Raw genomic sequence first — 19,735 nt, 5'->3', positions numbered from 1 at the left:
GTGGTTTTGTTTTCAATGTAGTATCGAGTTTTGGTGACATGCATTTTTCCTATCTAAACAACAGGAAAAAATTGTTACAGTAAGAGATTGTATATGCTCTGTGAAGTTGGGAATTAAGAATGAACAGACATTCTTTTATGAAAACATTGACACTAACTGCTAGATATGCCTGAATTTACTGAGCATTTATTGTAGTTGTAATTCTTTGCTTCTTACTTACACAGTATATCTCTCCTTAGTGCGTTGCATATTACGTACTAATTAAATATCTGTATTCCTCGAATCTGTAGGTTGATTTGTAAAATACGTGTTGTTTCAAAGTGAGGAGGGGAACTAATATTTAGTAAGTATCTACTGTGTACCATGGTAACTATCCTGACAAGAGGGTGTAAGTCCAGAGGCCCAGAGCAGGGAAGTCATCTGTCCAAGGTTATGGATCAGATAAGTGGCAGAGCCAGGATGTGAACCAAGCAAGATCTGTCTGATTTTAACACATTTCTTTTTTCACTTATCTTTTTTTTTTGAAACAGAGTCTCACTCTGTCGCCCAGGCTGGAGTGCAGTGGCACGATCTTGGCTCACTGCAACCTCCGCCTCCCGGGTTCAAGCGATTCTCTTGCCTCAGCCTCCCGAGTAGCTGGGATTACAGGTGCATGCAACCACACCTGGCTAATTTTTGTGTTTTTAGTAGAGATGAGGTTTCGCCATGTTGGCCAGGCTGGTCTCGAACTTCTGACCTCAGTATCTGCCCACCTCGGCCTCCCAAAGTGCTGGGATTACAGGCATGAGCCACCATGCCCAGCCTCACTTACCTTTTTTTTGTTTTTTTAAGTGTATCGGGAGGCTGAGGCAGGAGAATCACTTGAACCCGGGAGGCAGAGGTTGCAGTGAGCCGAGATCGTGCCACTGCACTCCAGCCTGGCAACAGAGCAAGAGTCTGTCTCAAAAAAGAAAAAAAAAATGTACATATAGGCTGGGCGTGGTGGCTCACACCTGTAATCCCAGCACTTTGGGAGACCGAGGCAGGAGGATCATGAGGTCAGGAGTTCATGACCACCCTGGCCAACATTGTGAACCCCATCTCTGCTAAAAATACAAAAATATAGCTGGGTGTGGTGGTGCGTGCCTGAAATCCCAGCTACTTGGGAGGCTGAGGCAGGAGAATTTCTTGAACCGGGGGCCCGGGAGGCAGAGGTTGCAGTGAGCTGAGATTGCACCACTGCACTCCAGCCTGGGCTACAGACTGAGACTCTGTCTCAAAAAAAAAAAAAAGTACATATAATTATTTCTGGGCCAGGTATGGTGGCATGCACCTGTAGTCCCAGCTATTTGGGAGGCTGAGGTGGGAGGATTTGTTTTGCCTAGGAGTTTGAGGCCAGTCTGGGCAACTTACAGAGACAATGTCTCTCTCTTTTTTTTTTTTTTTTAATTTTATTTTTTATTTTTATTTTTTTATTAATTTTTTTTGCACACAAAAACAATAAACATTTTCTAAAAATACATACAAACAAAAAGGTGCATATCAAACATATTAGGAAGGTTGCACATGGGAAGTCGGGGAATAGAAATGGGGGGTGGGAGTTAAAATAAATGAGAGAGGGACTTTATATGGATCAGTGATAATAACTCAATCCTCTATTTGACAAAGAAGAGGGAGAAGGAAGAGGAAGAAAAAGAAAGTGGGATAAAGGATCAGAAAGGGAGGAAAATAGAAAAAATTAGAGTATGACTCCAGGGTAGACCTGTTTTGTTGTCATTGAGTTGGTTGGTTGGTTTGTCTGTTGTATTCTTCATGTTTCGCCAAGTTGGCCAGACTGGTCTCGAACTCCTAGCCCGAAGTGATCAACCCGCCTCGCCCCCCAGAGTGCCGGGACCACAGGCGTGAGCCACCACGTCCAGCCCCCACATTGCTTCTGGCCTCCGTGGTAGACCTCCCAGACGGAGCGGCTGGGCATAGGCACTCCTCACTTCTTCCCAGACACGGGGCGGCCGGGCAGAGGCGCTCCTCACTTCCCAGACGGGGCGGCCAGGCAGAGACGCTCCTCACTTCTTCCCAGACGATAGGTGGCCGGGCAGAGGCGCTCCTCACTTCCCAGACGATGGGTGGCCGGGCAGAGGCGCTCCTCACTTCCCAGACAGGGCGGCTGGGCAGAGGCGCTCCTCACTTCCCAGACGGGGCGGCCGGGCCGAGGCGCTCCTCACCTCCCAGACGATGGGTGGCCGGGCAGAGGCTCTCCTCACTTCCCAGATGGGGCGGCTGGGCAGAGGCGCTCCTCACTTCTTCCCGGACGGGGCGGCCGGGCAGAGGCGCTCCTCACTTCTTCCCGGATGGGGCGGCCGGGCAGAGGCGCTCCTCACTTCTTCCCGGACGGGGCGGCCGGGCAGAGGCGCTCCTCACTTCTTCCCAGACGGGGCGGCCGGGCAGAGGCGCTCCTCACTTCCTCCCAGACGGGGCGGCCGGGCAGAGGCGCTCCTCACCTCCCAGACGGGGCGGCCGGGCAGAGGCGCTCCTCACTTCCCAGACGATGGGTGGCCGGGCAGAGGCGCTCCTCACTTCCCAGACGATGGGTGGCCGGGCAGAGGCGCTCCTCACTTCCCAGACGGGGCGGCCGGGCAGAGGCGCTCCTCACTTCTTCCCAGACGGGGCGGCCGGGCAGAGGCGCTCCTCACTTCTTCCCAGACGGGGCGGCCGGGCAGAGGCGCTCCTCACTTCCTCCCAGACGGGGCGGCCGGGCAGAGGCGCTCCTCACTTCCTCCCAGACGGGGCGGCCGGGCAGAGGCGCTCCTCACCTCCCAGACGGGGCGGCCGGGCAGAGGCGCTCCTCACCTCCCAGACGATAGGTGGCCGGGCAGAGGCGCTCCTCACCTCCCAGATGGGGCGGCCGGGCAGAGGCGCTCCTCACCTCCCAGACGATGGGTGGCCGGGCAGAGGCGCTCCTCACCTCCCAGACGATGGGTGGCCGGGCAGAGGCGCTCCTCACCTCCCAGACGATGGGTGGCCGGGCAGAGGCGCTCCTCACCTCCCAGACGATGGGTGGCCGGGCAGAGGCGCTCCTCACCTCCCAGATGGGGCGGCCGGGCAGAGGCGCTCCTCACCTCCCAGACGATGGGTGGCCGGGCAGAGGCGCTCCTCACTTCCCAGACGATGGGTGGCCGGGCAGAGGCGCTCCTCACTTCCCAGACGATGGGTGGTCGGGCAGAGGCGCTCCTCACTTCCCAGACGGTGGGTGGTCGGGCAGAGGCGCTCCTCACTTCCCAGACGGTGGGTGGCCGGGCAGAGGCGCTCCTCACTTCCCAGACGGTGGGTGGCCGGGCAGAGGCGCTCCTCACTTCCCAGACGGGGTGGCCGGGCAGAGGCGTTCCTCACCTCCCAGACGATGGGTGGCCGGGCAGAGGCGCTCCTCACCTCCGAGACGGTGGGTGGCCGGGCAGAGGCGCTCCTCACCTCCCAGACGGTGGGTGGCCGGGCAGAGGCGCTCCTCACTTCCCAGACGATGGGTGGCCGGGCAGAGGCGCTCCTCACTTCTTCCTGGACGGAGCGGCCGGGCAGAGGCGCTCCTTTTTTTTTTTTTTGAGACGGAGTCTCGCTCTGTCATCCTGGCTGGAGTGCAGTGGCACAATCTCGGCTCACTGCAACCTCGGCCTCCCAGGTTTAAGTGACTCTTCTGCCTCAGCCTCCTGAGTAGCTGGGACTACAAGCGAGCACCACCATGCCCAGCTAATTTTTGTATTTTTAGGAGAGACGGGGGTTCACCATATTGGCCAGGCTGGTCTCGAATTCCTGACCTCGTGATCCGCCCGCCTCGGCCCATCAAAGTGCTGGGATTACAGGCATGAGCCACCACACCCAGCCAACACTGTCTCTTAAAAACAACAGCTAATAATTATTTCCAGTCCGTGCCTATGATTTTTGGTTCAGACCTATAAAAAGAGACTATCTTTTTAAAAATCGGCGATTTAAAATCTGTTTTATAATGGGCTCTCCAAGCCTCCCACCATGAGGACCGGTAGACTGGGCCCGAAATGAATAGTACATCTGGCTATGAGACTTTATGCCAGCAGGCAGTCTTAGAGCTAAGAGGAGATACTTACCTGTACCTCATATCAAAAAGGAGATTGAGTCCTAGGCAGAAAACATGCACGTGCTGAATGTGTGCCTAATTCTTCCCTATCCTTATTTTCAGACTTTAACGCCAAAAGGAAAAAGAAAGTGGCAGAGATACACCAGGCTCTAAACAGCGATCCCACTGATGTGGCTGCCCTTAGGCGCATGGCTATCAGTGAAGGAGGGCTCCTGACTGATGAGATCAGACGAAAAGTGTGGCCCAAGCTCCTCAATATCAATGCCAATGACCCACCTCCTATATCAGGTAAGGGGAGTAGGGGAGGCTGTGAGGGGAGCTTATCTAGGAGACAGAGAGAAAAGAATTCCAGGATCTTTAATTTTTATGGTCCTTTCAAACCAAGGGTATATGAATAAATCTAGGGTGTTTTAGGAAATGCTTGGGCCCACTCTGAAAATAAGGCCAAACCAGTACGTATAATTTTATTCAAAAGTGGAATGAGTTCTTTTTTTATTTGTTTTTATTTTATTTATTTATTTTTGAGACGGAGTCTCACTCTGTCGCCCAGGCTGGAGTGCGGTGGTACAATCTCAGCTCACTGCAACCTCTGCCCCCTGGGTTCAAGCAATTCTCCTGCCTCAGCCTTCCTAGTAGCTGGGATTACAGACTTTCACTATCATGCCCAGCTAATTTTTGTATTTTTAGTAGAGATGGGGTTTTGCCATGTTGTCCAGGCTGGTCTCGAATTCCTGACCTCAAGTGATTAGCCTGCCTCGGCCTCCCAAAGTGCTAGGATTACAGGTGTGAGCTACCACACCCAGCCAAGCCAAGTTCTTTTTTTATTAGGGATTAAAATATTGGCTAGGCAAGTGAGTTTGTTAAAAATGCATATGCTTTGTTCTACATAATTGCTTGGCAAGTGTTTTTTTAAAATGCATATTTTGGGCCAGGCGTGGTGGCTCACACCTGTAATCCCAGCACTTTGGGAGGCTGAGGCGGGTGGATCTTGAGGTCAGAAGTTCAAGACCAGCCTGGCCAAGATGGTGAAACCCCATCTCTACTAATAAAAAAAAAAAATACAAAAATTAGCCAGGTATGGTGGCGGGTGCCTGTAATCCCAGCTACTCAGGAGGCTGAGGCAGAGAACTGCTTGAACCCGGGAAGTGGAGGTTGCAGTGAGCCGAGATTGCACCACTGTCCTCCAGCCTAGGTGACAGAGTGAGACTCCGTCTCAAAAAAAAAAAAAAAAAAAAATGCGTATTTTGTGGCTGGGCAAGGTGACTCACACCTGTAATTCCAGCACTTTCAGAGGCTGAGGCAGGAGGATCACTTGAGACTGGAAGTTTGAGGCCAGCATGGGCAACATTGCGAAACCCTGTCTCTACAAAAATTTAAAAACTAGCCAGACATGGTGGTGCACGGCTGTAGTCTTAGCTGCTTGGGAGAATGAGGCAGGATTACTTGAGCCCAGGAGTTTGAGGCCAGCCTGGGCAACATGGCAAGATCCAATCTCTAAAAGTAAAGTAAAATTAAACACACACAAAAACACCCTCTTTTGTCCGGGCACAGTGGCTCACGCCTGTAATCCTAGCATTTTGGGGGGCTGAGGCAGGTGAATCACTTGAGGTCAGGAGTTCGAGACCAGCCCGGCCAACATGGTGAAACCCCGTCTCTACTAAAAATACAAAAATTAGCTGAGTATGGTGGTGCACACCTGTAATTCCAGCTACTAGGGAAGCTGAGGCAGGAGAATCACTGGAACCCAGGAGGCGGAAGTTGCAATGAGCCGAGATTGCGCCAGTATACTCCAGCCTGGGCGACAGAGTGAGACACTCAAAGAAAAAGAAAACACTCTCTTTTTATTGGGAAATACTGAGATCCTTTGGAGTTCTAAAATCCTGTAATTGTGTGAAGAGAGTTACCTAACTAATGTGCAAGACCCATGTGGTAAAAAGTGTTCCTTGGAATGCAGTTCAAAATAGTAAAAGTCCTGTAGAACAGTGAATCCACTCTGCTGGTCATTCACTCAGTGCACTCACCTTGTAGCTTTCCTGCCATCATGGCAAAATGCCAAGTGCTGAGGATTCTTTCATTCAGTTGGCAAATATTAGTTGTGCTATGATTGCCAGGTACTAGAGATGATTGAAACAGGACTTCTGCCACCAAAAAGTTCACAGTGTCATGATGTCACCCAGTAGGTGCTGAGTTGCCACTTGTTATTATCCTTGGAATTGGCTGCTTCAGAGCAGTCAGCTTTTTGTTGGAAGGCTAAGGCAGTGCCATATTCACACCCTGAATCCTGAGGTGATGTTCTTCTCTCAGGTTCCAAACTCCCCTCATCTTTTTATACCATGAAGCCTGCATGTGAGGAAGTGTTGCCCAGCCTTACTAGCTTTTGATTTGGGTTGCGAGGGAAATGTATGCCTATTATACAGCACTTGGTTTGGTTGGGGGAAATGTACACTTGTTACATATATAACAGCTAGAGACTGCCTCCTTACTTTCACACTGTATTGGACTTAGCAGCTGAACACAAGGACTGTCTCCTCTTTGCAGCGTCTTAGTTTTAGAATTGCTGGGTCAAGAGATGTTAGGTGGTTCATTGTGTGAGTCTCAATATACCTTTCTAAACAGCTTGGTGCTCCCACAACTTTATAGGTGTTAGGGTTTTTTTCAGTGCTCTGTTGTTCCCACATTCATGATTTTATTTGATCCTTGGAAGGGAATATCCTCATTTTGTAGCTGTGGACTTTGAAATTCAGAGCAGTTCCCAGTGATACACAGTGGCCTTCTGCATGAGGCGCCTGGCCTCCTTACGTCTTTGCTGTCCTTCCCACCCCGCTGTATTGTCTCCTGGGCAGCCTGTGCTCCCTTCTTTTAGGGTCATTGTGAGTTGCAGGAAACATAATGTTTGGAACTAAACTGGGGATTCCCTGCCAAATGTTGTATCTTGAGTCATATCCTCCTCTTCAGGAGAAGCTGACATGTGCCCTCTAGGCCTTTTGTGTCATTCCAGAATGTTTTGCTTCTGGTCTGGCTTCTCAGGCATTCCTGCAATAACGTTCCTTTTCCTTCAATAGGGAAGAACCTACGGCAGATGAGCAAGGACTATCAACAAGTGTTGCTGGACGTCCGGCGGTCGTTGCGGCGGTTCCCTCCTGGTGAGAAGCTCTCCTGGTCCTGCCACATTTGGAAAGACTGTATCTGTTCCAGGTCATACCGTGTGACCTAATATGCTGGACCCTGCCTCCTCAGGGACCTTCAGAACTCTCCTTTTGCTGAGTCATCCTTTTCTTGACTGGTCACTTTCAGACCCCCACTGTGAAAGCCTGAACCAAAAATAATTTCTCCTGGCCTAGAGGTGGTGAATGAGAGAAGAGGTTTTTGTTTTTCCTTGAAGCCACAAAAAGGAGTTAATAAGGATTGTTAGAGCCATCAGTCTGGCGTTAAAGAGCAGATTGGTGTGGAATTGGGTACCAACAAGAATGAGTAATATCTTAATTAGGTTTAAAAACAATGATACCTTACGCATACATATGTAAGATTCCTTAGAGGGAAGAGAGGCCATTCCCTGTTTGTGTAAGAGTATATTCCTTAATTTGTTCAGCAGCAATAGATAAAAAATAAATAAATAAAAAGAAAACAAACAAAAAGATAAAGAATGTATTCCTAAAATTACCTCTTCATTTCAGGAAGAAAGAAAAGAAGGACCGTTGTCTCAATTTTCACAGTGAAGGGAACTGGGCAACAAACCTCACATGGATGACCTATTTTTCTTCCTCTGGCAACTCCACCTTTAGGTCATGAAGAGAGGAGAATTGCTAAAGGGAACAGGAGCCTCTAAGCTGGCTGCCTCCCTCTTCTGCACTGTGCTCTGGCCTGGCTTTTGTTGTTGAAGGGGCTGCTTTCCTGCTGGCATTCTTGCTCCCTGGACAGACTCTTGCAATCCCCAGGTAGCAGTAGCCTGCCAGCGTGGTTTTGATAAAAGCACATGCCCATGGTCCATTCCCTTTTCCTAGCCTGCTGGTTTGGATGAGATCACATAGGACAGATGCCTCCCTTTTTTTTTTTTTTTTTTTTTTTTAATTAAAGACAGAGTTTTGCTCTTGTTGCCCAGGCTGGAGTGCAATGGCACTGTCCCAGCTCACTACAACCTCTGCCTCCCAGGTTCAAGCAGTTCTCCTGCCTCAGCCTCCCAAGTAGCTGGGATTACAGGTGCCTGCCACCACCCCTGGCTAATTTTGTGTGTGTGTGTTTTTAATAGAGATGGGGTTTCACCATGTTGGCCAGGCTGCTCTCGAACTCCTGACAGGTGATCCACGTACCTCAGCCTCCCAGAGTGCTGAGATTACAGGCTAGAGCCACCGTGCCCAGCCCCCATTTTTTCCTAGGTAACCTGTTTTCCCTCTGAACCCTTTATTCCTCTTCCATTGATGTAATATCTGTGATAAGCTTTCTGTAGGCTGAACTTACAATATGGCATCATACTCTTTTTCCATTCATGGTCTTCTGGGCTTGGCTCACTGCTTTTCTGCTGAAAATTCACACAGGGTTTAATTTTTACTCTCACTCCTTTCACTGCTTCACCTATCAGCAGCCCTGGGTTTTCTTCATTTCCTTATTTATCTTTTAGGGCATGCTTTTTATTTGAGAAGGGGTGGGGTGGCCGGGCGCGGTGGCTCACGCCTGTAATCCCAGCACTTTGGGAGGCCGAAGTGGGAGGATCACCTGAGGTCAGGAGTTCGAGACCAGCCTCAACATGGAGAAACCCCGTCTCTACTAAAAAAAAAAATACAAAACTAGCCGGGCGTGGTGGTGCATGCCTGTAATCCCAGCTACTCGGGAGGCTGAGGTAGGAGAATTGCTTGAACCTGGGAGGCGGAGGTTGCGGTGAGCCGAGATCGCGCCATTGCACTCCAGCCTGGGCAACAAGAGCGAAACTCCGTCTCCAAAAAAAAAAAAAAAAAAAAGAGAAGGGGTGGGGTAAACATGGGCAAGAGGTGAGTTTTGCTCTTACCTGCAATCCTTTGTCCGGTTTAGTTTGGGCCCTTACATTAGCTGCTTTCTCTCTCTGAGTATGTGTTTGTAACTAAAAGCTAATGGTGTGGAGAAGCTGTGCATGTGCCATTCTTCTAACGTGGCTCATAAGGCCAAGGTTTGGCATTTTTACTGCTGGCAGCACTAGCTCCAGCAGTGAAAGAACTCCCTGAAAGAACTCCCGACACAGGCTTCCCTATTTCCAGCTATAATACATCTTTGGATCAAGAGGATCAGTTTTTCCCATAACATTTGCTTTGGTTTAAAGGGGACCATGTAACTTTAAAATTTTTTTATTTTTATATAATTTCATACTTACTGAAAAGTTGTAAAAATAGGACAAAGAATTCCCCAGATACCTTTTACCCAGATTTCCTTTTGTTTTCACATTTTACTACATTTGCTTTTTTTTTGGGAGACGGAGTCTTGCTCTGTCGCCCAGGCTGGAGTGCAGTGGCACGATCTCAGCTCACTGCAAGCTCCAGTTCCCGGGTTCACGCCATTCTCCTGCCTCAGCCTCCCAAGTAGCTGGGACTACAGGCGCCCGCCACCACGCCCGGCTAATTTTTTGTATTTTTTATTAGAGACGGGGTTTCACCATGTTAGCCAGGATGGTCTCGATCTCTAGACCTCGTGATCCACCCGCCTCTGCCTCCCAAAGTGCTGGGATTACAGGCGTGAGCCACTGCGCCCGGCCTACATTTGCTTTTTTAGCTGCTTTCTGTCTTTCCTTCACTTTACACATAGACATACACTTTTTCTCTGAACTATTTAAGAGTAAGTTGTAAACATGACATCTTTTTACCCCAGATGTTTCAGGATATATTTCCTAAGTAAAAGGCTCTCATGTAATCACAGTACACTGAGCAACATCAGTAACAACACTGAAAAATAATTAACTAAGTAATCCACAGATTTTATTCACATTTCGCCATTTCTTCAAGTAATGTACTTCACTGGAAAAGGAAATATAGATTTATGTGTTTCTCATGCTGTCGTCATATATCTTTAGCCATTTTTAATCTGGAACAGTTCCTTTGTATTGTATGAGAGTTAAATTTCTCTTACTTTGGGTATATTGGGTATTTCTTCATTGTGAGATTGAGGTCTGTGTGTTGTTGATAGAAATCCTGCAGACATGATGCTGAGCTCTGTCAGTGCATCACATCGGGAGGCAGAGGCCGTCTGCGGCTCCCATAGTTGAAATACTGCAGTTAAATACTGTGTCCCAGCAGTATTAACTGCAGCAACTTGGTTAAGGTGGTGTCTGCGGCTTCCCCCACTGGAAAGCTAGCGGCTGCCTTTTCCTGTATGCCAGGTGGTATCAACAGTGGATCTTGATATGCGTTGCCAAATTATTTGTAATTCATTTTCCTTTTTTCTCTGAAAATTCATTGCTGGCCTTCTTCGACCTCCTTGTTTACTAAGCTGCTTGGTATGTTCAAAGGCATCTCCTCTCTGTTCCTGTCCCCAGGCATGCCAGAGGAACAGAGAGAAGGGCTCCAGGAAGAACTGATTGACATCATCCTCCTCATCTTGGAGCGCAACCCTCAGCTGCACTACTACCAGGGCTACCATGACATTGTGGTCACATTTCTGCTGGTGGTAGGCGAGAGGCTGGCAACATCCCTGGTAGAAAAATTATCTACTCACCACCTCAGGTACCAGTAGAGAGGAACATGAGAGGACGGGCATCACTCCTTAGCCGTCCTGGGGATAACTCATTGGCCCGTTTTCTGGTCAGCTTTTTTAGGAGTTTGAGCCCTCGCCACCCCCAGCCCTGATCTAAGTGTTTGGTGACCAGGCTTATTGAATTGTCTCCCTCCAGGGATTTTATGGATCCAACAATGGACAACACCAAGCATATATTAAACTATCTGATGCCCATCATTGACCAGGTGAATCCAGAGCTCCATGACTTCATGCAGAGGTACATATATGTCTGCATTTCGGTGTGCATGCATACACACGCCCACACCCCCCACACCCGAAACACTCCTCACAAGCCGAGCACAGTTTCCTCATTGTCTTGGGTGGATTTGTTAAGTTCTCCCGAGTTGTTCCAGTCACCAGCAATCTGGGTAATTCAGTTCTTGGAGCATTTTTGGGGACTCTGCTCTTTGGGGAACATAGCCCATCCCTTGAGTTTACATCTAGTGGGGAGAGGTGGATAAGGTATGTATGCCAAGGTAAGATATTGAGGTTATTGCCACAAGAGAAACACAAAGTCCTGTGGGATCCAGCGGCGAGAAGGAGAAGGCCAACAATGGGTTGTTTTATTTCCCAAGTACCAAAGAGAAGAAATATTTTTTTGCAAATCCCATGTGATGTTTTGTTTCTTCTCTGTTTAGTTGGAAATGTGTTCTTGGCCAATGCCTCTTTTTTAAAAAAATTTTTAAAAGGTAATGGCTATGCCTTTTTTTCTTTTTTTTGAGATGGAGTATTTGCTCTTGTTGCCCAGGCTGGAGTGCAATGGCATGATCTCGGCTCACTGCAACCTCTACCTTCCGGGTTCAAGCGATTCTCCTGCCTCAGCCTCAAGTAGCTGGGATTAGGCATGCGCCACCACGCTCAGCTAATTTTGTATTTTTAGTAGAGACGGGGTTTCTCCATGTTGGTCAGGCTGGCCTCGAGCTCCTGATGTCAGGTGATCCACCCGCTTCGGCCTCCCAAAGTGCTGAGATGATAGGCGTGACTCACCATGTCTGGCAGCTACGTCTTGAGATATTTTAGTTGTCTCATGTTAATTGAAAAATTAATGCAGTCATGTTTTCAGGCTTGGGAATATGTACCTGTGCCCCCCAAAAGGGTAAGACTTACTCAGAAGGAGAATCATGGCGTAGTTCTCTGAAAACAACTGCTTCTCGTTCTTGTAGTTGACATTTGTTGGCCATTAGGAGAGCACCCAGTGAGATAAAGCAGCCAGGACCCTGTTGTGGTGTTAGTGTCGTCGTACACCTTAAAGACTTTGTATTAAATATTTTGTGAGGAGAAGATGCTGAATTCCTAGGTAACTGAATTTTCCAGAAATCCTATTCCTAAATGCTTCCTTCTCACCAGCACTGTAAGGCCCAGAGAGAGGGAAGGGATGGCCCACAGGACCTGACACCTGACTTTCCTTTGTTTCTAGTGCTGAGGTGGGGACCATCTTTGCCCTCAGCTGGCTCATCACCTGGTTTGGGCATGTCCTGTCTGACTTCAGGCACGTCGTGCGGTTATATGACTTCTTCCTGGCCTGCCACCCACTGATGCCCATTTACTTTGCAGCCGTGGTAGGTACAGGCCACGAGCCAGCAACTGGGTTCACCATCACCCATCCCACTGTGGTCATTTTCCCTGAAGGGAAACCTGGGGATTATGGAAAGATGCAAAAGACAGCACTTCCCAGGCTGGTGTCCCTGGACACCATTCTGTGCAATATTAATGGGGGTGTCACACACAAAAAATAGTAAGTTGGGAAATGCTGGGTGTAAACAAAATCAGATTTTTTTTTTTGCTGCATGACACTTCTGAACCTTTAAAATGCTAATCTGCATTGTGAATTGTCAGGGTTCCTATTGACATTGCCTGGAATATATGTTCAGCTGATGAACACAATTAGGGAAATAGTAGTATAAGCTTCCAACTCCAGATTTAAGAAAAGAAGAGATCTGGTGTCATGATAGACAAGGGAGGTTGGCTTGTGGTGGAGGGTGGGGGCTCCAGTTAGTAGAAGGGCCTCGAGGGATGGGGTGGAGATGGGAATTCAGGGAAGTCCTTCAATGACCACTGGTCCCTTGAGCATCTGTGGGTTTGTGGACCAACAGTCAGAAGGAAGATGCTTAAAGGGAGCCAGACCGTTCTTTCTACTGTTTTGAACCATTTCTTCTATGCTGGAGCTCCAGGAATCTCCCAATAATTCTCCTTTCTCCTAAAAGAATCTCCTTCATTTCTTTCAAGACTTAAAGGGACACCTGAGCAGCCCAGCATGCCTGAAGGACTTAGATTGTAACTGGTCAGCCTTTCATATCATGTGGTGGAAGTTTACAGGAAGGGCCAGACAGTAGGAGTAGCACTGAGCATATATATGTTATTACTTCTTTGATGGATACAAGAGTTTGCTGAACATTTGGGCTGAGTCCTATCTGTTACCAGTTTAAATTCATCTCCAAGGATAATGGAGTGCGGGTGGCCCAGGCCCTGTGTGTCTGGCCTCTGACTGCAAGGCTTTGCTACCTCCCCACAGATTGTGTTGTATCGCGAGCAGGAAGTCCTGGACTGTGACTGTGACATGGCCTCGGTCCACCACCTGTTGTCCCAGATCCCTCAGGACTTGCCCTATGAGACACTGATCAGCAGAGCAGGAGACCTTTTTGTTCAGTTTCCCCCATCTGAACTTGCTCGGGAGGCTGCCGCCCAACAGCAAGCTGAGAGGTGAGCAAGGCTGGGACACTGGTTGAATGGGGGTGGCTGTAAACGAGCAGAAGTGAGGGAAGATTTGTGTCTGGTGGGATAGGGTTGGGGCATGTTTCCAGAGATCTGAGCTTAGGCCAGTGGAATCCCCACTGTAGACGTATGGGTCTTTATCAAAAAGAGCTTTCCCAGCAATGAAAGGCTCTGCCCACAGCCTATGTGGTGTAGTTTTGCTTTCCTCCTCCTCTTTCATACCACTTTCTTCCTTCCGTCTCTTTCCCCTGCAGGACGGCAGCCTCTACTTTCAAAGACTTTGAGCTGGCATCAGCCCAGCAGAGGCCTGATATGGTGCTGCGGCAGCGGTTTCGGGGACTTCTGCGGCCTGAAGAGCGAACAAAAGATGTCCTGACCAAGCCAAGGACCAACCGCTTTGTGAAACTGGCAGTGATGGGGCTGACAGTGGCACTTGGAGCGGCCGCACTGGCTGTGGTGAAAAGTGCCCTGGAATGGGCCCCTAAGTTTCAGCTGCAGCTGTTTCCCTGAAAGCCAGAGAAGACCTTCCTCTTACATCACATTAAGGTCTCACCCTTCCATGGAAGGATTGGGAGGGGTGGAATTTCCTTTATTAAAAGGGTTTCTGTCCAGAGTTTTTTATTCCTGCCACCCTGCCCCACCCATTTGTGTTTGCCTTTACTTCAGAGGCCAATAGCAGAGCCTACCTGACACAGAGGGGACTTGGGGGCCTGGCACAGAATCTTATGCCCCTCCCAGTGGGCTTTTGGATGGGCTCTCTGCCACCTCCCCTGGTGCTGGAGGAAGTGGGTTTCTGAAGCTTGCAGCTGCCTTTGCAACCTGCTGGGCCTGGGCTTCCCTAGTTACCGGGAACCTCCTAGTCACCCCGTAGAAAGTGAGCTGGAGCATGGGATGCCCTCTTACTGCTCCTGCTTGCCTGCATCAGATGGACACAGAAGGAGGGGGCTGCTGCTGAAGGAGTCAGTCTTGGGATGGAGAGCAAGAGGCCAAAGGACTCGTCTGGGAGCATGATTGGCCCCTCTTACTAGCAGCTCCATCAGCTGGTCAGAAATCAGAGACAGAAGGGAACTAGGTTACTCGTTAAATCCTACCTATTTTCAGCCTAGAAATCACATGGGCATTTCCAGTCAAGTGGGAAGGAATGCTCATTTTTAAGGCCTAGACCTAGACTAGTTTTGCCTTTCTTTCTTCCCTGTTTTCTTCTACAAGCCACATAACATTGCTTATAAAAGGTCCTTTTATTACTATTTTTAGAATATATACACCCCATATGTAAATTACCCTCACTTTTAAAGTAATAATAGTTCCTTCACAGAAAAAAAATAGTTCTCATCAGAAGGATGAGCTTGTAAGATCCTGAATTTTACTTTCTACTTGATTAACGTTTCGCTTTAGCCAGAGTTGCTATTTGCAAACAGCTTTCCACTTCCAAAGTGCCACTTTCTGACCGGTTTCTCTTCCTGTTTTCCTCAAATCATCCTACTGCCACATAGGCACCCACTCATTACCTTGGCGTCATTTTTTGGGTCTGATTTGTCTCCTCAACTGCTGGTCTCTCCCGCCTGGTTGGAAATGTCATTGGAAACTTGCAAAGACTCTCCAGACCTTAGGGAACAAGAGGCATCACTCAGTCCTTCTGGGACAGCTTCCGTGTAAGCAAAGCCAGGTTTGTTTTAGATTAACTCTGGCCTGAAAAAAAAAAAGTGCCTTTTGCTGCTTTAAAGAATTGGGGTGTATGGTATGAAGCAGCCATGTACTTGTATTTTCCTGGTCTTTCCTGGGCACTCTTCTCTCTTGGCAGGTGTTTTCTTAAAGTGAACACACCAGAAGCACCCCACCCCACCATATTGGATCCTCTTTGCATGCCTGTTGTGTGCAGGATGGAGGGTGTCCCACATGCCAGGCAGCTGGCGAGCCAGAGCAGCTGGGAGCCCTGTCCGCTGAGTTACACTAAGCACTTTATTTTTATTTATTTTATTATTACTTTCTTTTTTCTGAGATGGAGTCTCACTCTGTTGCCCAGGCTGGAGTGCAGTGGCACAATCTCAGTTCACTGCAACCTCCGCCTGCCAAGTTCAAGCAATTCTCCCTGCCTTAGCCTCCCGAGTAGCTGGGACTACGGGCACCTGCTACCAGGCCTGGCTAATTTTTGTATTTTTAGTAGAGATGGGGTTTCACCAAGTTGGCCAGGCTGGTCTGGAACTCCTGACCTCAGGTGATCTGCCTGTCTCGTCCTCCCAAAGTGCTGGGATTACAGGCGTGAGCCACCACGCCCGGCCACTATGCACTTTAAAACCAAAAAAAGCTCAAAGTGATGGATCATTGTCCATGGCTCAGGAGCCCTACCTTGGGGTTAGTGTGATGTAGATGGATTAATTTAGACAGTGGTGTATTCATCAGGGCAAAGGAAATTCTTCCAGAGGTGATGATGTGGCAGATATTCCCAGTGCTCTCCCAAAGCAAGCTGGCCCTCTTGTCATCATCTCAGTGGGTGGCACCAGCTGCTCCTCCTTCCACAAGCACTCAAGCCTGTTTGTAAATACTGAAGGAATTGATGGGGTTGAGGAGGTGCATGTGACCAGGGTCCCAAGGCCACAGCTTTTCAGATCCTAGGAAACAAGTGGCATTTGCTTGAGTTGTGGCCTCGGAAGGAGAATGTTTATCTGTTTTATAACTTTGCTGACACCGGGATTCTCCCTGTCATTGAGAAGAAAGCATTATCTAATTACCTTCAGGTGGTTTAATTATTCTGTAAAGAATATGTGTAAATATTTTGTACAGAGCCCTGTATCAAATAAACAGCCGTATGTGGTTACTAATCACCTCTTCTGTCATTCTGTCCTTGGCCACCGCTCAGTGGGAATGATCTCTGATCTGGATGCTCCCACCTTCCATGTCAGGCCCAGAACTGTACCATGGTCTGTGGACTCCTGGTCAGCCTTGACTGGCTAGGAGACCTTGGGCAGTACCTACAGTCTTGCTGTTTCTGTTTCATCTGCAAGAATTATGACCCACACACTCCAGCTGCTGCCCAGGGCACTGTGATATTTTATACGTGTGTGTGTGTGGATGTTTTTGTCTACAGTTCCTGGTTCGTCATTCCCATAACCCTTTGTTATAATGTTGGGGCACTGCAGGCCTCAGAAAACGGAATCTCTGTCTGTGACCTTCTCCTGCCCGCATTTCACTTGCTCAACGCCAGACTCTAATCTGACTGTAGCTCATGAGACCCTCATTCCAGAGGGTCCTGCCCCATACCCGGAAGGAGGAACACTGCACAGAGAGGCCAAGAAGCATCTGGACAGACAGGCCTTGCTGGGTTTAGACCTTATGCTTTTTGTCCAGTTTCATCTCAACAAGGTTGCCATGCTTCAGCCATGCCTATCCGATGACGTCTCCATAAAAGGCCCAGGATCACGGGCTTTGGGGAGCTTCTGAAGACCTGAACGTGTGGAGGGACGGAGGAAGGGGAACGAGAACTTGTCCACGTGCCGAGGGTGGCGCACCCCCACTCCATGGGGACAGAAGCTCCAGCATTTGCCCAGGACCCTTCCAGACCTCACCCTGTGTGTATCTTCATCTGGCTGTTTACTTATTTGTATCCTTTCTAATAACGTTTGTAATAAACTAGTAAACATAAGTTTCCCTGAGTTCTGTGAGCCACTCTGGCAAATCATGCCACCCAAAGAGGGTGGTCAGTCCGGTGTTGTGGCGGAGGCGGCGGTCTTGTGGGACAGAGCCCTGAGCCTGTGGATTCCATTTCCAGATACTATAGGTAGGGTGAGCACTGAATTGAATTGGAGGATACGCAGCTGGTGTAGGCTGCAGAATTGCTTGCTTGCTTGGTGTCAGGGGAGAAATCCCCAACACATTTGGCCACAGATGTCTGTTGGTATTGAGAGAGCAGCGGAGGAAAACACAGTTTGAGTTCATGTTTTTACCACTCTGGATGCTGTCACAGTTGACGCAACTGGTGCTGGTCTGGGGTGCTCTTGGCCGCGTTTCACACCCTGGTCTGGGGATCCTAGGAGCTGGCATTTGGTCTTGGATTTTAACCAGAGCTTGATGTGCCACTTCTCCACATGCCCTTTCTGTCCACAGAGGAGCTGCTCAGCCTACTCTTGCCAAGCTTTCCAGTATACTGCAGACACTGCTGGCTGCTGGGGAGCGCGTGCGCAGAGCAGTGCCCGGTGCAGGGCCTCCACCCTGGGGATAGGGCCATCAGGGAGACACTGTTGTCTGTGTTGTTCGTTTCCTTGGCTCAGAGGGGAGATGCGCAGGTTCCCAGGGCCAAGCCAGTGGCACTCAGCTCCTGCCACTGTAGGCCAGGGTCACGCTGCCCTTTGATCTGACAGTCGTGGATTACACAGGGCTGCCCAGGGCACTGCGCTGCCTCCTCTGTAAGCTCACACCAGAGCTGCACTCCTGGAGCAATCTGTATCCTGCAGCAAATTCAGCGCACTTTCATAGAAGGTGAGGGTGGAATGTGAAGGATGAATAGAATTATGATAATTGGAGAACTAAAGGAAGGGTATGTGTGGGATACTAAGAAATATTTGGTCTTCCTCCTGGATTCCTAGCATGGGGCTCCTACAACCCTTGGAGTTTCATGAGTGGTGAGTGTCTTTTGTTATTCATAACCCCTTTCCAGCCCATCTGAGTTCATGCTAATGAATTTGTTAGAGCAGGGCCCCTAGATTGCCTCGGGGTCGCTCCTGCACCAGAAAGACCAGGTGATTTGAGGGCAGAAACTTTCAGTCCCAAGCAGTGACTCCTGGGAGTCGGGGTGACGGAGGTGGAGCACTTTACAAACTTGAGATTCAGGGCTGGGCGCGGTGGCTCATGCCTGTAATTCCAGCACTTTGGGAGGCTGAGGTGGGTGGATCACCTGAGGTCAGGAGTTTGAGACCAGCCTGGTCAACATGGTGAAATCCCGTCTCTACTAAAATACAAAAATTAGCCGGGCATGGTGGCGGGTGCCTGTAATCCCAGCTACTCGGGAGGCTGAGACAGGAGAATTACTTGAACTTGAGAGGCGGAGGTTGCAGTGAGTCAAGACTGCACCACTGCACTCCAGCCTGGGCAACAGAACAAAACTGCGTCTCAAAAAAAAACCCAAAACTTGAGATTGCAGTGGCTGCCAGTCGCTCCCATCCCTTACCCTGTTCATCTCAAGCGTGGCTGTTCCTGCCCACACTGCATCCTTGAGGACACCACACCAGGAAGCGTCAGGGCAGGATGGTCTTCAGTTCTGAGTCACTCAAATTATTGAACCTGAGGGGGTGGAGTCATGGGAACCTCTGAATGTGTAGTTGGCCAGGAAGTGTGGGTAGCCTGGGCACCCCATCTGTGACTCCATCAGAAGTGTGGGACTGAGTCCTTTAATCTGTGGGACCTGACGCTAGCCCCAGTTGGTGTCAGAGAGCTGGAAAAGTGGTGTCAGAAAACACCACACAGTATGCAAGGCTGAGGGGAAACGCCAGTGTAAAAATAACACGTAACAAGTGTAGGTGGTTTGGGGCCAACAAAGCCCAGGAGGGCTCGGGTTTAGGGTCTGTGGAGCACTGGGGCTGGGCAGGATGGCTGTAGTGCTGTGGAGAGGAGTTGAGGCTGCCTTAGGGGTGATTTGGGGGTGAAGATAGGGCTTGACCTGAGCTGGGTTTGGAGGGAGAATTATTAGTGGCCTGAAAGGGTTTTAGACTGAGGGTCAAGTGTGTCCCTTCCTTCCTGGCTGGGTGAGCATCTAAGTCACTGACTCTCGGAGGCTCACGTCCATAACAGTAAAGCAGGGATGGTCTTGTCCCTCCTGGAGGGCTTCCTGCAAGGGTGTTGGTGAAATGCGTTTCTATTTGTGAAGCTGTGCTAGTGCTGTTGCCATTTTCATGAGCAGTTATCAATCAACAAACACCTGTAGCCAGCCCTGCACCGGGCCCACGATCACCCAGGGATGAAGTGGTGACCGAAAGGAGGAACAGGCCGGAGCCTTCACCAGCTAAGAGGTGACGGGGCTGAGACCCAGCCTGGCTGTATCTTCCTCCCCCTGCCACTGTCCCCTCTGGTGTTCTGCTGGTGGCCCCTGCTGCCAATTCCTGCTCCTCATGAGGGCCCCTGCTCCCTGGTCTTTTCTCCAGACTTCCTCATAGTTGGCACTTGGGATCACCAGGCTGCGGGCTCACCTTCAGCTGCCTGCATTTGAGCAGATTCCATGCC

The 19,735-nt window shown here is 49.5% G+C and overlaps 1 protein-coding gene across 2 annotated transcripts in view; it reads left to right on the top strand.

Moving 5' to 3' along the window:
• Nucleotides 1-16,344, top strand: part of TBC1D20 (TBC1 domain family member 20) — a 29,105-nt gene extending 12,761 nt beyond the window's left edge. The window contains exons 2-9 of one of the 2 annotated variants that reach the window (XM_055266447.2): nt 4,184-4,369; nt 7,144-7,224; nt 10,575-10,761; nt 10,929-11,030; nt 12,231-12,372; nt 13,326-13,513; nt 13,780-14,071; nt 15,019-16,344. In XM_055266447.2, the coding sequence (XP_055122422.2) occupies nt 4,184-4,369; nt 7,144-7,224; nt 10,575-10,761; nt 10,929-11,030; nt 12,231-12,372; nt 13,326-13,513; nt 13,780-14,035 (1,142 nt within the window). In that variant the 3' untranslated portion in view covers nt 14,036-14,071; nt 15,019-16,344. Of the gene's footprint in view, nt 1-4,183; nt 4,370-7,143; nt 7,225-10,574; nt 10,762-10,928; nt 11,031-12,230; nt 12,373-13,325; nt 13,514-13,779 lie in introns of both variants that reach the window. The other variant, XM_055266445.2, reaches the window with a different exon arrangement.
• The last annotated feature ends 3,391 nt before the right edge of the window (nt 16,345-19,735 follow it).

Source organism: Symphalangus syndactylus, chromosome 24, assembly GCF_028878055.3.
Source record: "Symphalangus syndactylus isolate Jambi chromosome 24, NHGRI_mSymSyn1-v2.1_pri, whole genome shotgun sequence".
NCBI classification, from domain to species: domain Eukaryota; kingdom Metazoa; phylum Chordata; class Mammalia; order Primates; family Hylobatidae; genus Symphalangus; species Symphalangus syndactylus.
Note: the sequence above shows the minus strand (reverse complement) of the source record. Positions and strands in the feature narration are given on the sequence as shown.